Below are 15917 nucleotides of genomic sequence, written 5' to 3'. Positions count from 1 at the left end.
CTGGAAAGAAGTGGGACGAGCCAAGAGAGGAGACGGAGAGGGCGAGTAGACGGAGCTGTGGAGAGGTGACGGCGGCGAAGGCGGACGAGGGGGTGCTCGCGTCGGTGCCGGGAGCTGCACAGGGAGAGGCCAGCAACGCGCCCGAGGTCGAGGAGGAAACGCTCGCCGTGGGACCCGAGACAGGGTGATATCCTCCTTCCCCCGAGCATCAGCAACCCCCTCCTGTTTCCCCCCGCGCTGAGATGGGGGTGGGAAAGGGGGCCCCTTTCCCACCCCCTACCAGACACTGTCCGCGAGGCCCGCGGAGTTGAGGCGCCACCGCCACTTCGCGTCTCATCATCAGACGGTAGGCCCGACACGGTCTCTGCCCCAGACCCCCCTCATCCTGGAGGGTGGTTCTCTTTTCTTTTGCTTTGGGAATATGTGTTGTCGGCGCCGTCTGTGAAGTAAAATTGTATAAGTGTTGCCGTGTGCCCGGTAGTCGGTTAGATCTGCATTGTTGCATTTGCTTTTTGTGTAATATTGCATTGTCTTCTTCTTTTACATGTGCTTTTGGTGGAATTGTATATGTGTGCTTTCCGTTCATCGCGAAATAAATGTGCTTCATGTTGAACTGTTTTTCCCGCTTCGCTTCGTCTTTTCTTTCATTGAATCTCCATCTTGCTTCACGTAAAGGGTTGGTAGTGGGCTAAAACGCCCGATAATTAATCGAACCGTCAAGGCCGACGAATAACACCGCACGGTTATCCCGATAGTACGGAACGGGTCGCTTAAAGTGGCCCGTGTCCGAAGTCGACCTGCGGCGAGGTGCGATCGCCCGGTCTACCCTCCGTGTGGGTACTTAGGTAGGTCGAATTTGGCGAGCAACCCTATCCCACGCGGGGACCGATTGGCACGATCGTGGTGAGACCGAAAGGTCCACCCGTGACTGGTTCCCGGCGTTAGTCCGAGAGGGTCACGACTGGATTGTCCGTCCGGTGGACGACGTGCCGCGATTCGAGTTACGTGGCCGTTCGCACGCCGGCGGGCGCGAATCCGCAACAATATATATATATATATATATATATATATATATATATATATATATATATATATATATATATATATATATATATATATACTCCAGGTCTTTTCATCCAGTTCGAAAGAGCACACGGAGCATTAGACAAATAAATAATAATTAAATAATGCTGTGTGGCGAATTTAAAAAAAATACTTCGATATAAAATGCCATCTCTTAAAAATCGAAACTGAATCTTTTGACTTAACATGTGAGGTATGCGATGAAATTCACAATTTATTTGAGAAAATTAATCGACAGATTTATTGAGGGGAAAACAGTTGCGGCCTAGCACCAAAATAGCCATGTCACCACAGACATTAAATTAAATGTAAAAACTCGACATCCATTTGCACGACAAACTTCACATTTACCTGATACTCAAACAATCCGCTCTGGACAAGGTAACACCTGTTTGTGCCAAGGGTAATCGAACTATAATTCCAAAGATAACAGGAGCTCAAATACAAGTCTTCCACCAAGGAAATATAATACAATATGGCGATTGGCGAAGGCGGAACATGAAGGAACCACGTGATCACATCGCTTACGTCACACGCATCGTCTCGAAGCTTCCATCTGTCGTCAGCACATTTTTTAAATTTCAATCGACGAAGACCGGTGTTAATTGTTGCGATAATTTAAATATAATACATGATAAACTCTCGTGGTTAAAGCCTTTAAAAATAAAATAATATTTTATAACAAAATCAAAATTATTAAAATAATAATAATAATAATAATTTAATAAAAAGAAACCACACCACGCCTAACTTACACAATCATACACCTCAACCGGAAGGAGCACAATGCCGTCTTCACCCGCGCTACAAATTGTGATAACTACACTTTTTAAACAATAATTATAAAAGATTACACTTCTTTTGAAATAACTTTATCCCCACGGCAAAATAAATAAACATCTGCCGTGCAGGTGAAACAATGAGTGCGTTCTCCGAGATGCTAAAACATCGCTTCCCCCACTCTGTCCCTGTACGAATCTGTGCCTCCTGGAGGTAATTAGTGGTTAGCGACCTCACCTTTCACCTCTTTACCTTTATCTATTAAAAAAATAGGTGTGCTCCATGAGTGAACGATTCGCTATCGCTTGCTAAGCTGATCGTTCCGTATCAATCGCTTTGCAAGCCGCTTCTTGGCAAACAGCGCAAGCAATCAAAAGTGTTGGTGAAGGAAAGCGATCTGATTGAAGACACAACGTGTCCACTTATGTTAGAAAAATGGCCATTGGATTCAACCCACTGTACTGGACCAGATCCTACCACAACACACCTTGCACCACACCACACCACATGGGGTTGTCAAGGAGGTCGAGGGTGGGGGTTTGTGGTGTTTGTGAAGGAGGTGGTATGTTGTGTTTGAGGGTGTGTATGGTGTGCATTGTGTGAATGGACTGCCGACTCTGAGAGGATGGTTTGTCTGATAAACTGTAACTGTCTGTCTGACTGTGAATGTGACAGTGTGTGACAAGACTGACCGTTTCTCTGATGGGTTGTGATTGTCTGTCAGATGGAATGTGACGGTCTGACAAAATGTGATTGTCTGATGGAGTGTGGCTGTCCAGTTGATGGAGTGTGGCTGTCCAGTTGATGGAGTGTGACTGTCTGTTTGTCTGATGGAGTGTGGCTGTCCAGTTGATGGAGTGTGGCTGTCCAGTTGATGGAGTGTGGCTGTCTGTTTGTCTAATGGAATGTGGCTGTTTGTCTGATGGAGTGTGGCTGTTTGTCTGATGGAGTGTGGCTGTCTGTCTGATGGAGTGTGGCTTTCTGTCTGTCTGATGGAGTGTGACTGTCTATCTCTCTGTCTGTCTGATGGATGGTGACCTTAACCCAAACTACCCCCACCCTGCAATTATTTTATCCTCCCCAACCATCAACAACCTCTTCCGAAGCTCCAACTCTCTCTCCCCCAACCTTCAACTCTATTCTCCACCACCCAACTGTCTCCCCCACCACCTAGCAATCCCGCTTTACCCTCTGCAACGATGCTGTCCACATTTATTACTTTGTGTTTAACTTATTTAAACACCAATTTAATTGCTACCGACTATGTATTCAGGAAAAGGGAGAACTGCTTACGTAATAAATAGATTGAATGCAGAGTGTTATTTAAATGCGAAACTCTACATGTGTGACCGCCTCTCCATGACGAATAAAAGGTTCTCACGCCCTTTTGAGGTACGACGCAACGTTTGGCAGCCATAGTGGATTGAAGGAAAAATATTAATTAATGTTTCCTCTGGAACTACTGTATCAATAAATGTGAAACATCACAGTTATGATGGAACAGCCATGTGGAATGAAGCTTTGAAATTTCAACTGGATCTGGACCAGGGTTTGGCAGCCATGTTGGATTGAAGGTCTGGGTACCCGGTCATCACTGCCAGCAGTTATAAAGTGGCAGTTCTAGTTATTATTATTTTTATTGCAATAATGGCTGGATTATTTTAAGGAAAACACATACCTTATGGAGGTGGCTTCATGTTATATTTTTGGTTTCTAATAATGAAGCCTATATTGTTATATTGCACTTGCAGCCATCTATTTAGTTAAACAAGCTGTTATCATGGAGTATGTGGTGCTCCTTATGGAGAGATGATCCAGGAAAAAAATGGCCGTCCATTCAAATGTGTACAAAATGTTATGCTCATCTGTATTAACAAATGTGTTTGCGTGTATGTGAGGGTGTGTGTGTTTGTGTGTCAGTGTGTGGGTTTCCTCCACAACCACAAAACCATGAAACCGAGCAGCATGAAACTTTGCATTAATATGTTGAGGTAGAGTTCTTCTTACAACATCTGTAATTGGTGCGATAATAAAGGCATACTTGCCCACAAAACAAGATATATTAAACTTATGAAATAAACTATGATGGAGAGGATTCCATTGGAAACATAATTATCCATGTCTTCTGTTACATTCACTTTCTGCATAAAGTGTTTCTGCTTTTGTGATAATGATTTGCTGTGTTGTAAATTTAATAAAACTCTGTTATTATCTTGAAACATCACATGAGTTCCAGACAGAGTACATCAATTACTACATGATTCATACAACTTTTATATATTCTGATGAAACTCACAACTTAAAAATTGAGAAGAACATTGCTGTGTTTGTAAGAGGGCATTAAAGCAGCCTGTAGCACCATTGAAGGCCACTGAGAATCTGATGATTGTTTATCCTTATCAGCGCGAGGAGTATTCAGGAGTAACTGGTCGCTCTGGGCAGTTTTTGAATTTTATTACTGCTGAAAGCCTGTTTTCTCCTCTTTGGGCCATAAGTAATTGTTTGTGCTTTCTTCTCATCAGCTGATTATCGTTTGACTTTTCTTGGACCACTTGGTACTTATTATGGTCAAACCTTGCTCCACTCATTTTCCTTTCAAATTGAACGGACCCAAATTTCACCCCTGATTTGAAGACTGGTGCAAGCTACTATTCCAAAACAATGGCTGACCACAGCTATTTCTTATCTTACCCTCTGTACTCATACTTGTCCCTGCTTGGGTATAAAAGAGCTGGACTGGAACATTTACTTTAGAGAAGTTCATTGATGTTATGCTGCGTACCCCCTCCACAATCTCGTATTAAAGATTATCTTTTGTATGCTGAACCTGAATGGAAATTGAAGTTTATTCCATGACAAATTGACGAGCCAGGCAGGAGCATAAACCCCAGAGGAGCAGGGACAGATGGTGCTGTCTGGAGTGACAGCAAACACAAGTGGCCACGAACTAGAGGTGAGGGAGCCTTTTTGAAATTCATTGGGAAGGTGTTTGCACTCACTTCAGGTCAGATGCTGCATCTCTCAACTAATGGGTAACGTGCTCCATTAATGGGAAAGGTGTACAAAGGACAAACTTTATCCATAAGGCCTAAGAAGGAGTTAGAGTCCACCTCAAAAAAACAGACTCAGGTCCTAGGCAATTAGGGGATGACATCCACATAAATTACGGGCTGATGTCTGCCAACAAAAAGGGAAACAGTCCCTGCTTGCTAAAAGAGTTTGAGTCCTCCAAGAAGGAACATGTGTAAAGTATGTTTGTGGAATTGTCTTTTAATTTCTGTATTTGTTCATTGTGTCTGCTGTTAGTCTGCTCAATGTGAAACTGTTTTGCATTGTGATTGTTTGTTGGAAGTGTGGATGCAAATTTCTCCAAAATTATCATAGTGGGCTTAAGGAAGATAAAATATTAAAATGTTGCCAAATAAACTTGATTGATAATTACCTTGAAAAAGTCAATGTTTTTTTTTAGCATGCAGAACAATGTATTGTTATCACCCTTTAATTGGAAATGTATTCAAATACAACATGTATCTTGCATCTGTGTACTCAAACATGTATCTTATTTAGCTTAGGGATTCTCATATATAAACAATTATATTGACATCTGAAAGTCTGGCTGGAGGTTGCAGTCAATGAAATGTGTGTTTAGTAATGCGCAGATGTATCTTTGCACTGTTATCAACTTCAGATTGCAAACTGTTCCCCAACCCTTTGATATTTGGCTTACCTCCTGACCTCCAGCAGATAACCACTACCAAGGGGCCATGTGTGATATATTTCAGCAACCAAAGGGCTGCAGTGTTGGTACCATTCTGTCTCGAGGATGAACAGACATTGTCTTATTAACTTAACCCCCCCCCTATTCCCCTGCATATTATAAAAGAACTAAAAAATCCATGTATTGCAGAATCAGGGGAAGAGCGTGTTGTTTCTTTGTGTCATTGAATCTCCTCTGGTTTTCCACATGCATTCATATTAAAAGTTCAAATGTATAAGAGTAGAGTATTCTTCCACAATTTGGCAATCCAGGCAGGAACATTATGACCCAGTGGAACGTGGTTACAGAATAAGTTGGTGGTAAGCAGGAGCTCACAGATCAGAGGTGAGGGGCCTTTTGAAATACCTTAGGATCGTATGCTGTGACCTCACTGTGTGCCTCATCCCTTGTCTGAAGGGTTAACTTGCTCCGAACAAAATTTGAGCCATTTATGAAGTAGGTTAAAGTCCTTTATTTTTTGAGTAGGTTAAAGTTCTTTCTCTCAAGAGAAATATACTGCTTAAGTGTTGGAGTCCCGAGTCAGATGAAAAGGTCCAATGTGTGTGTACGCCATCACTGTATCGGTGTTTGCCTGAATTGATTTGGTATTTTCAATGAGGAGTTGGAATTAGAATTATTTCCCGTGAGGAGTTGGAATTGGATTTGTTGTTTCCAACGAGGAGTTGGAATTAGATTTGGTGTTTCCAACAAGGAGCTGGAATTGGATTTGGTGTTTCCAATGAGGAGTTGGAATTGGTATTGTTTCCAACGAGGAGTTGGAATTGGAATTGTCTGCTTCCAGCTCGTGGTTGAAGTTAGAATTGAAAAAAAGCTGTGTATTGTTTTGTGTCAAGCTCTTGTCTAGTTATATTTGCAACTTGTTTGTATTTGTATCATTGTATTTGCATTGAATTGCATTGATTCTCATACTGCCCAAAGTGTGGTCTTATTTGATATTTGTATAGTTATATTTGCATTGAATTACATTAGTTGCAGACTGTACTAAGTGCTGTCTTGTTTGAATTTTTGCATTAAGTTTGTGAGAATGGGTAACTGCCTTAGCAAAGTGATTCAGGAAAATCTATCTGCAAAAGGTATGCTGATTTGGTGCATGCTTGAAAATTATGGGAGAGAATCAATATGTGATGTTGACTTGTGGTCTAAGTGGACAGAGTGGGAAAGAAAGGGGTTCTCAGAAAAGGGTAACTTTGAAAAGTAGGATTGAGAATTTATAAAGAGAATTGGAACAAAGGGAGAAAAGAGGGAGAATGGCTAAAGAGGTAAATTAGAAGGCATTTATGATGTGGAACTAGGAATGTGAGGATCGGGAGGAGAAATCCAAATTGGCAGGCTAAAAACATAACTAGGAAGAAGTACAGGATAAAATTAAAAAGGCAACTCAGATACCCCTTAAAACAGCAAATGCATTGGCCCCACTGCAAGCAAAAGTGTACCCTCAGATAATTGATGAAGAGATAATTCATTTTGAAGAAACCCCAATACCTCCCAGGCGATCATCAATGGGGAAATTGGATTTGCTTGCTGAACACCAAGACCCACATCCCAAATACAACGCTGAGGATCCAAGTGATGGGGCTCAGGAAGGTGAGGCTGAGGGAGGAAAACTGGGTGTTAAAAAATTCCAGCTACCTGCTGCATTCCAGCCACCTGCTGCTGGTACGAGATCCGGAATGAATGAGTCACAGCTAGTTACGTCGCTTACAACTGAAAGTGAGCTAAGACTAAAACAAAAATATTCCATTACTAATGCCCCAAGGAAAGCATTCCCCGAAGATCAAAATACTCCGGTTTACAGGCATAGACCATGGACATTTGCTGAAGTAAAAGCATTGGCAAAGGAGATGGCACCAATTTGACAGAATCCTGCACAATTTTGGGAAGAACGATCAATGATTGTGGAATGTCATCGGCCAACCATAAGGGATTTGGACATATTATTAAAAAAGTGGCAATACCCACGGAGGTACTGTGGACCCTGAAAACATCATCAGAATGGAGGTCATTAAACCGAGGAGTTGAATACCTGTATGACAAGGAACAATCAAAGGATAAAACGTCACATACACATGCCCTTGGGAAGGCCATCATCACATTAACATCTCATACAGATTGGGATAAAGTGTAGAATTGCAAAGTGAAAGTGGTTGAAGATCCCAGAGATTATTTGTAAAGATTTGCAAGAGGTTTTTGAATGACATTCAGGGATGACTGGAAATATAATGGATATACCATTAAAACATGCTTTTGTGATGGGATGTTGCCAAAGTTCCAGACAGTGCTAAAAATGTTCTGTAATAGTTGGGAGATAAAAGCAATTAATGATATAGTTGACAGAGCTGTTCACTATGAATGACAGATGGAAAAAAAGGCATGGAGGCCACCACAAAATTAATGCAGTTGCAAACTAGCATTGATCGCTGACGAAAGGAAAGGAATTCCTAATGAAATCAAGGGTAATCAGAAGTACAACCAAGGTCGAGGCAGAATTGGGGCTCCACGACCTTTGACACCACAGCTGGATGACCAAAGATGTTATAAATGTGGAGAATTGGGTCATTGGAGCCGATATTGCCTGCAGTACTAAATGCAACATGGTACAAACTGAGATCGGCAACCTCAGCACAGACAACAGGTGCAAGCACCATTCCATCCACCAAATCGATGATGACTATGCCGGGATAAGGAAACTTTTGTGTTACCATTAGTGACAGAGTCCTCAGAGGAGGAGCAAAAATAAAATCTCAGAGTAGCTGGTCTGGAGGTTCCTTTTCTAATTGACACAGGAGCTACAAGCTCTAGGTTTTGACAAGACGATTTTCCAAATGTCTCTCTATCAAGAGCACAGCTAAATGTAGTAGGTGTGTCGGGAGTTACTATGTTGACCCCAATAACAGAGAGATTGTCAGTGCAAGTGGGACCATTGACTGAACAACATTCTTTTCTATGAGCAACCAACTCTTTGGAAATGTCGCAGGATTCGCACGAGTCTGTTTTGAATTTGTTGCAAATGACCACTGAACATTTGGTGCATTGATGGGAGCTTGATGACAAGACGTTGTCTGTGTCCATGAGTGAGAAATTCATGACTCTAATGAGTTCCGTGCCCGAGGTACGAGAATGGGTAACTTACCATGAGATTGATATTACAGGATGGAAGTTTGATCTCCACTATAAAGCATATTATGATTCCACAGGTGATGACAAAGGAAATGCAGAGGACGTTGTTCCACATCTGCAGACAAGGTATGACTTACACTTAGTGTATGTTTAACAGCAAAACAGCAAGAACTATGGAAACCACCTGAAATGACAACCCCACATGTGATTTTATTACCATCCACAATTGCAGGAGTTAATTGTGATAGACATACTGGGAGAGCAGATGATGTTTTAAGAGGAAATGTGAGAGCAGGCAATGCAGTAAAACTTGCAGCCAAGTTAGAACAAACTTCAGTGACCATGCAAGGTGTTTTTAACAATTCCTGAGAGTATCCCAACCTTGAAGGATGTAGCTGCCACACAGACAGCTGTTGATAAGCAGAAAAAGGACAAATGGGTAAACTTGTGATGCATATATTACACTGAATCTCAACTATGGACTTCTCATGATGGACGTATGGTAGCGCCACATGCATTGTTATCATGACTTGCACATTTGGCTCATGGAGTGAGCCATGTGGGCAAAGGGGGAATGTGCAAGTCCGTTGGAAAATAATGGTATGCACCTGGTTTATTGGCGATAGCTGAACAATATTGTGCCACTTGTCAAATCTGCCAGGAATATAATCCAAGGAAAGGAGAGAAGACTGCAGGCAGCACATCAACCTCCATCAGGGCCTTTTTCACACAAACAAATGGATTTTATTCAAGTCTTCTTCTTCTTCTTTCGGCTGCTCCCTTTAGGGGTCGCCACAGGGGATCATCCGTTATGATCCGCATTATGATTTGGCACAGGTTTTACGCCGGATGCCCTTCCTGACGCAACCCTGGTCGCCTCTTACGACACAGGGATATGGTACACCTATTCTAACCGGGGCATACACCAGTCCCAGTACACTGGTACTCACTTTGCCGACCTTGGAAGGATGACAGGCTGAGTCAACCTCTTGGTGTGTATTAATTCAAGTGGCCAACAGGGCTTGAACTCAAGACCTTTTGGATCCCAAGCCGCTACCCTAACCACGACACAAACACCAGGCTTTATTAAAAAAAAGGATTTTATTCAAATGCCGAGATGTAATGGAAATGAATTTGTGCATGCAATCATCGACATGTTCACAAAGTGGGTAGAAGCCTTCCCATGAAAAAAAATCATGCAATTACAGTTGTAAAAATTTTGATGAAGGATTTCATATGCTGATTTGGTGTACATTGCAGAATTTTGACCGATCAAGGAACACACTTCACAGCACAAGTGGTGCAAGAGCTGTGTAAAGCACTGCAGGTGAAAGAAAATTTCCTTTATCCAAACCACCCACAATTATCAGGGGTGGTGGAACGATATTGGGGTGGTGAAAAATAAATTGGCAAAAATTTGTGAACAGACTGGTATGAAATGGCCAGAGGCCATACCACGAGCACTAATTTCGATGAGAGCTACCTCAAATAGGAGAACAGGACTCTCACCACACAAAATCATCTTGGAAAGACTGATGAGGGTACCTTACTCACCTCTTTTAATGATAATGGTGAGGAATATACATCAAATGGATGATACATTATGTGCATTTTGTATTGCACTGACAAACATTGAATTTACAAATTCACAAAAGCATTTAATTCACAAGTGAAAGCCTTGCCTGAAGCAGAAACCAAGCACTGTCATGAACTTAGTCCAGAACATACTGTGCTCATTAAGGTACACAAAAGGAAATCTGCCCTATCACCAAGGTGGATCAGTCCTTATCAGATCCTGCTGACCACTCATACTGCCATGAAATGTGAAGGGAGACCAACTTGGTCCATTCTTGTCATTGCAAACGAGTCTGCAAGGCTTGTGATCCTGAGAAAACCCAAAAGCGGGCACACTGTAAAAATTATAACAACATTTTGTGTTTGTTTGATTGCACTGATCATTTTTGTTTTGCTTAATCGACACAGAAGTACTTCCCTGGTTAGGATAGACAAACAATGCTTGGCCTGATGCATATATGCGTGTTAAACAAAAATGTGATTTTTATTTTCCCACACTGACTCACCAAGTCATTTGTCACACATGTAAAAAAAAGAAAGATGTCAACCAAAATGTCACTGCCCAACACATCAAACCCCAACAGTCATGTATTAAACGAGGTATAACATTACATGAACGTGTACATGCGCATCCCCAAAATACGTTTCGAGAAATGTCCTTACAGCATGCTAACAGAATGAATGAGAGCAGCTGCTGGGTGTGTTCTCAACTTCCACACTCATTTAAACATGGATTGCCCCTTTTGGCAGTCCCATTTCAGGGGGAAGTTTTTTATGGATTATTGGTACATAGACAGAGTTACCCAACATTAAGTAGAATAAAGAAAACACAAGGGAGTAATTAAGGCATAAAAGGCAGAGATAAAAGTTAAATGGAAAAAGGGGGGCTGCAGGTGTACTGATTACAAGAGAGGGTACCATCCTAAGTCTAAAAGAAATACAGTAAACTTTACAAACATGGAATAATTAAAGGTATACCCACCACATTTTGAAGTTATGAACAGATAAATAGGCACGGTTTGTTTCATTTGTCAGACAAGCAACGGACCTTACTTAGGTAAGTCAACTGTAAACATTATGCTGAACATCTTAAAGAAAGTGTGACGATTAAAGGACTGGCCTTCGCGGTCAGGATAGATATTGATATTACAGCAAATAACCTCCCCAAACCCCAGCCAGCTGTAAGTAATACCCACTCCATATGTGGGCACAGTGCATATCCATGGTTGCCATTTGGATGGACAGGGTCTTGTTATGTAGGATATGTGATACCCCAAATTCGTATTTCTGACCAATCACCCTTTGCACCGCAAAATAGACAGAAATGGTCTATTTCAGAAACTGAGAGATTCTTCCTGAATATTTTTCCTATGTATGGTGCTGCTAAGACGACTAGGGAGCTTATTTATATGGCAGCCTCTTTCAAAAAAAATCGCTAATAATATTGCTGAAGGTTTTACTATGATTAGAGCAGGAATGATTGCAAACAGTAGCTATGCAGAATTGTATTGCTCCTGATGTTATATTGGCAGCTCTGGGGGTGAGGGGGATGTGTGCCATTGTGCGATCTGAGTGTTGCACATATATCCCTGATAATTCATAGCAAATGATATCGCTGCCAAAATTAAGGCAGAGATTAAAAAAAAAATACCATGATTATAATAAACGATGGGATTATGGGTCTTGGCTAAAGGGAATTTTTAGGAACTGGTTGGCAACATTAATGCATTGGATTTTCATTGGACTGTTACTATTAGACTGTTGTTATTATTATTATTATTGTACTCTTAAAATGCACCATAACTGTGTTGTCTTCATTGTCGAATCACTTTAAAAAGAAAAAGCCATTACCATTTCAATGTTTGTTCATACACCATTCCCTTTTGAGAAATCCATTCCGGATAGTGAATTTAATGATTTGTGAAACATTGAAATTTGAGAAATACATTGGTAATTGATGAACATGTTATCGGTCCATGAGCAAATGTTATCGCTGAGGCAGTCATCGGTCTTGCTCTCTTTTAGCATTGGTTTGCAACCTGTAAGAAATGAAATTTTCCAGCCCTTTCATGCTGCACTCAATGGGTTGGAATTACGGATGGAATCTTCATGCATCAGCACATGGACATCTTGCTGCCATGATATTGGAGTGTGCGGAGTGGGCAATGCTGGTGACATGCACATTCGAGACTTTCTACTCTCTACACACTTTCTACACTCTGGCCACTCTGCTCCTATAAGCCTCTGATTATACAGCATGTGATGGACTCTGGCAACAGCGCCTTGCATATGATGCCCCTCTCATCCACCTACATTCATCCACCTACACTGTGTCCTACACTAAGTTTAACCAAATATGGTTACTCGTTCACCATGGCATAGCATGACATTGGGGAGGGGGAAAGGAGACTCAATGAGAGACTCTACTCGACAAAGTGGCATGGGGTTTCAGAAGGGAAATGCTTGTGGCCACTTCCTCTTCATCGTTAGATAAATGCCATGAGCTTTCCAAACACCCAAGTTATTGTCATTAATTTTTAAAAAAAAAACTGATCCTGATCATGAAATGCAACATCGTGGTGAGACAACACCATCCTCTTTGGATGTATTACATGCACTCAAGCATCATTAACCACATGCAGGAGAATATTGAGACCCTGATACCCAGTACAATGCTGAGTACACAAGCATCCATCTGGACCTGCATCTCTCTCCTTGTATCACTGTTCACCTCTAAGCAAATATGGATCGGCAAGCTGTGTGAAACTTTATTGGCAAACTTTGATAGGGGAGGGCTGGGCTCGGTAATCTGCACTTGGATGGTGATTTCCTGGGAATATGGAATGTTCATTCAAGGATTGCCGATGTGAACTTTTTAAACTCATAAAATTGAAATTGATTGTGATGTTGTCTGAATAACAAAGAGGGAGGATTGTGTATGCAAGTTTCTCCAAAATTAGCATAATAGGTTTAAGGGTGATAAAAAGATAAAAATGTGGCCATTTCAACTTGATTGATAATTATCTTGAAAAAGTAAATGTGTTTAGCATATAGCACAATGTATTGATATATCCCTTCAATGGGAAATGTATTTGAAAGCAACATGTATCTTACATCTATATACTCAAACATGTATCTAATTTAGCAAAGGAATTCTCATGCATAAACAATTATATTGGCATCTGAAAGTCTGGCTGAGGCTCGAGTCTGGCTTCAATGGAATGTGTGTTTAGGTAATGTTCAGATGTATCTTTACACTTTTATCAACTTCAGATTGTAAAATGTTACCCAACTCTGAATTCTGGCTGACCTATGGATATCCACTACCAAGGGGCCATGTGTGATCTGTTCCAGCACCCAAAAGGCTGCAGGCTTGGCACCATTCTGTCTCGAGGATGGCCAGACATTGTCTTATGGTGTTATCCACCACCCCCTTGCCCCTGAATAATATATAAGAACTAAAAAATCCATCTACCGCAGAATCAGAGGAAGAGTGTTTTGCTTGCTTGTGTTATTGAATCTCCTCTCATTGTCCATACGCATATTATTAAATGGTTCAAATGTACAAGAGCAATTGAGTATTCTTAGACATAAGGACTATGTTAAATGTGAAATATGTGTCGTGAACCGGGAAGGACCGGGCAAACGAATCAGAGCCACATTGGTCCCCCTGATAAGGGAAATTGTGCCAGGTATATGTATGATATTTATGGGATGGAATTTGTCTGTGAAGTAAGGAAAATGGTGTAAGTAGTGAGCAGAAAGTGAAAACTGTCAAGAAGTGAATTGGAAAGTATTTATGATGTTGAATGATCAATGTCAGAGGAGAAAGAAGAAAATGCAATCCCGCATCCTCCACCAGAGTAAGAACGGAGATGTTACAACTCAAGTGGCACTAAAAACTGAAAAGGCAACAAAGCACCGAAAGCTGTGAAGCAGAATTAACCAGAGATGAGAAGATGTACCTGTGTGAGAAGGAACAGCTGTGTGCTGTGGCATGTCCTGCTACTGATTTAATTTTAAAATCAGGCTCAAACAGAAAAAAGGGTGTTGAAAATGTTGCATGTGAACCAGGAGTCAGAATGTGGTTCAGAATAAACATTTTATGATTGTAAAACGACCCCACAGTTATGCATATCATGTTCAATGCTTTTAAATCTAAAATTTAAAAACTCATGAAAAAGTATCATGGATGGCCCGTGCAGCAGCTGTTCCGAGGATCTCACGGAACCATCCCATCGGTAGCAGCGATGGGCAGTGTATACAAAGGGCATCACAGACCTGTTGTTGTTCTGTCATGTACAGCATGCAGCTGCTCATCTCTCTCCAGACAAAAATGCTTGCGGGGGGGGGGGGGGGTCACTTTTAAATCTCCCTCGAAGAAGTGTGCCTATATTTCAATGTGGAATGAAAGTTCCCACAACTACTAGGTCAGCAAATGAAATCCAGCACCCCATTTCACCTGTCCCTCATGCGTATTTATACAAAAAACTTCAAATGGATATGAGGTGTCATTCACAATCGATGTCTTGCATTTTTGAAGCAGGCGCTATCTGAAGAAAACCCAAAAGCATTTTCAAACATGCTCCAATTGGCATCGGGTGTGGAGGTTCCAGCCCAGCGAGCCAGCTTGTGCTTGTATCCATGCTAGGAGAGGATGGGTGGATTTGGCCTTGGGGAGATAATCCAAAGCCCCCTCTTTTCCCAACGCTTTCCGCTACCAGCTGACAGACAGCCTGAATTCCAAGAATGACACATTCAGCTGTTTACCAAAGTTTGCTTATTAGCTTTCATGTAGTAATGCTTTCATATCGTACTCATTTGATTCACATTGCCTTTGTAGTTATCTGGTCAAGCAATGTTCCTATAAGTTATGACGGATTAGTACAAATCCTTTTCGTGATTTAAAATGCTGAGGTGTTCTGAGGAAAATAAATCGCTTCTGAGGGAGGAATAGTCAAAAATTTGCAAATAGGTCATGGTCGAGGTTTAACAGACCCATGTTGGCAGCCAAGCTGGACATTGCGGCCAACCAAACAAAAGTATGCAAGGACAACAGCTTTTATGGCAAATTCAAAACCTCATGTCCCCGATGTCAGGATGCATAGACTGGTGGAGGGGGCTGGGGGAAAAACATTGTCAGTATGATCACTACTCAACTTCGAAACCTTTTGATGAGTCAATTCTTATTTTTGAAGGTGGCAAGATAAGAAATTCCAATTGTGAGGAAGCCCGGTATATGCTTTGTGCCCACATATGAAACAAGTATTATTTAAGATGCTTGTGGTTCAATTAAGTAGGTCTTCCATGCATATATTATGATACTCGAGTTAAACGATGACCCTGTGATGGTCATGTTTTTGCTTCATTAGTAAGATAATATTGACAGGTACAGATGATTCACAAGTACCTGCAGGGAATGAGCATGTTTTGTGGTCTGGTTGGAGGGGTAAGTACCTGAACCTTACCCATGACTGCAGGGTGTGGAGGTTGAAGGGAGGGCCTCACCCATTTGCAGAATTGGTACAATGATATCCACTTTCACTAAACCTCTCTTGCATTGCCGGATTTAAAATTAAATGTG

General features: G+C 41.4%; 1 protein-coding gene and 1 long non-coding RNA gene across 4 annotated transcripts in view; one reads left to right on the top strand and one right to left on the bottom strand.

The window, feature by feature from the left end:
• LOC147035876 (uncharacterized) overlaps nt 1-1563 on the bottom strand; it is a 99399-nt gene extending 97836 nt beyond the window's left edge. For both annotated transcript variants that reach the window (XR_015049658.1, XR_015049665.1), the window contains exon 1: nt 1435-1563. This is a non-coding gene — a long non-coding RNA (uncharacterized LOC147035876). The remainder of the gene's footprint in view (nt 1-1434) is intronic.
• A 3070-nt stretch (nt 1564-4633) lies between these two features.
• Nucleotides 4634-14411, top strand: LOC147035875 (uncharacterized). 2 transcript variants are annotated; one of them, XM_085847899.1, is made up of 4 exons: nt 4634-4816; nt 7131-7225; nt 8836-8884; nt 12359-14411. In XM_085847899.1, the coding sequence occupies exons 2-4, from the start codon at nt 7141-7143 to the stop codon at nt 12579-12581; spliced, it is 357 nt and encodes a 118-aa protein (XP_085704025.1). In that variant the 5' UTR covers nt 4634-4816; nt 7131-7140; the 3' UTR covers nt 12582-14411. The 2 variants fall into 2 exon arrangements, with proteins under 2 accessions (XP_085704025.1, XP_085704032.1); XM_085847906.1 differs by lacking the exon at nt 12359-14411 and adding an exon at nt 9420-10385.
• The last annotated feature ends 1506 nt before the right edge of the window (nt 14412-15917 follow it).

This window comes from Eptatretus burgeri, chromosome 1 (assembly GCF_056783735.1).
Source record: "Eptatretus burgeri isolate ZD-2024b chromosome 1, Ebu_testis_v1, whole genome shotgun sequence".
Taxonomy (NCBI): Eukaryota; Metazoa; Chordata; class Myxini; order Myxiniformes; family Myxinidae; genus Eptatretus; species Eptatretus burgeri.
This window is presented reverse-complemented; position numbering and strand designations above follow the sequence as displayed.

What these genes read in the sequence shown, in the direction of transcription:
- LOC147035875 (XM_085847899.1), top strand. Translation starts at nt 7,141, where the DNA reads ATGGGGAAATTGGATTTGCTTGCTGAACACCAAGACCCACATCCCAAA. An exon ending in AAGTGATGGGGCTCAGGAAG is followed by an intron (nt 7,226 to 8,835) that starts GTGAGGCTGAGG and finishes ATGATTCCACAG; the next exon opens with GTGATGACAAAGGAAATGCA. An exon ending in GTTCCACATCTGCAGACAAG is followed by an intron (nt 8,885 to 12,358) that starts GTATGACTTACA and finishes GCTCTCTTTTAG; the next exon opens with CATTGGTTTGCAACCTGTAA.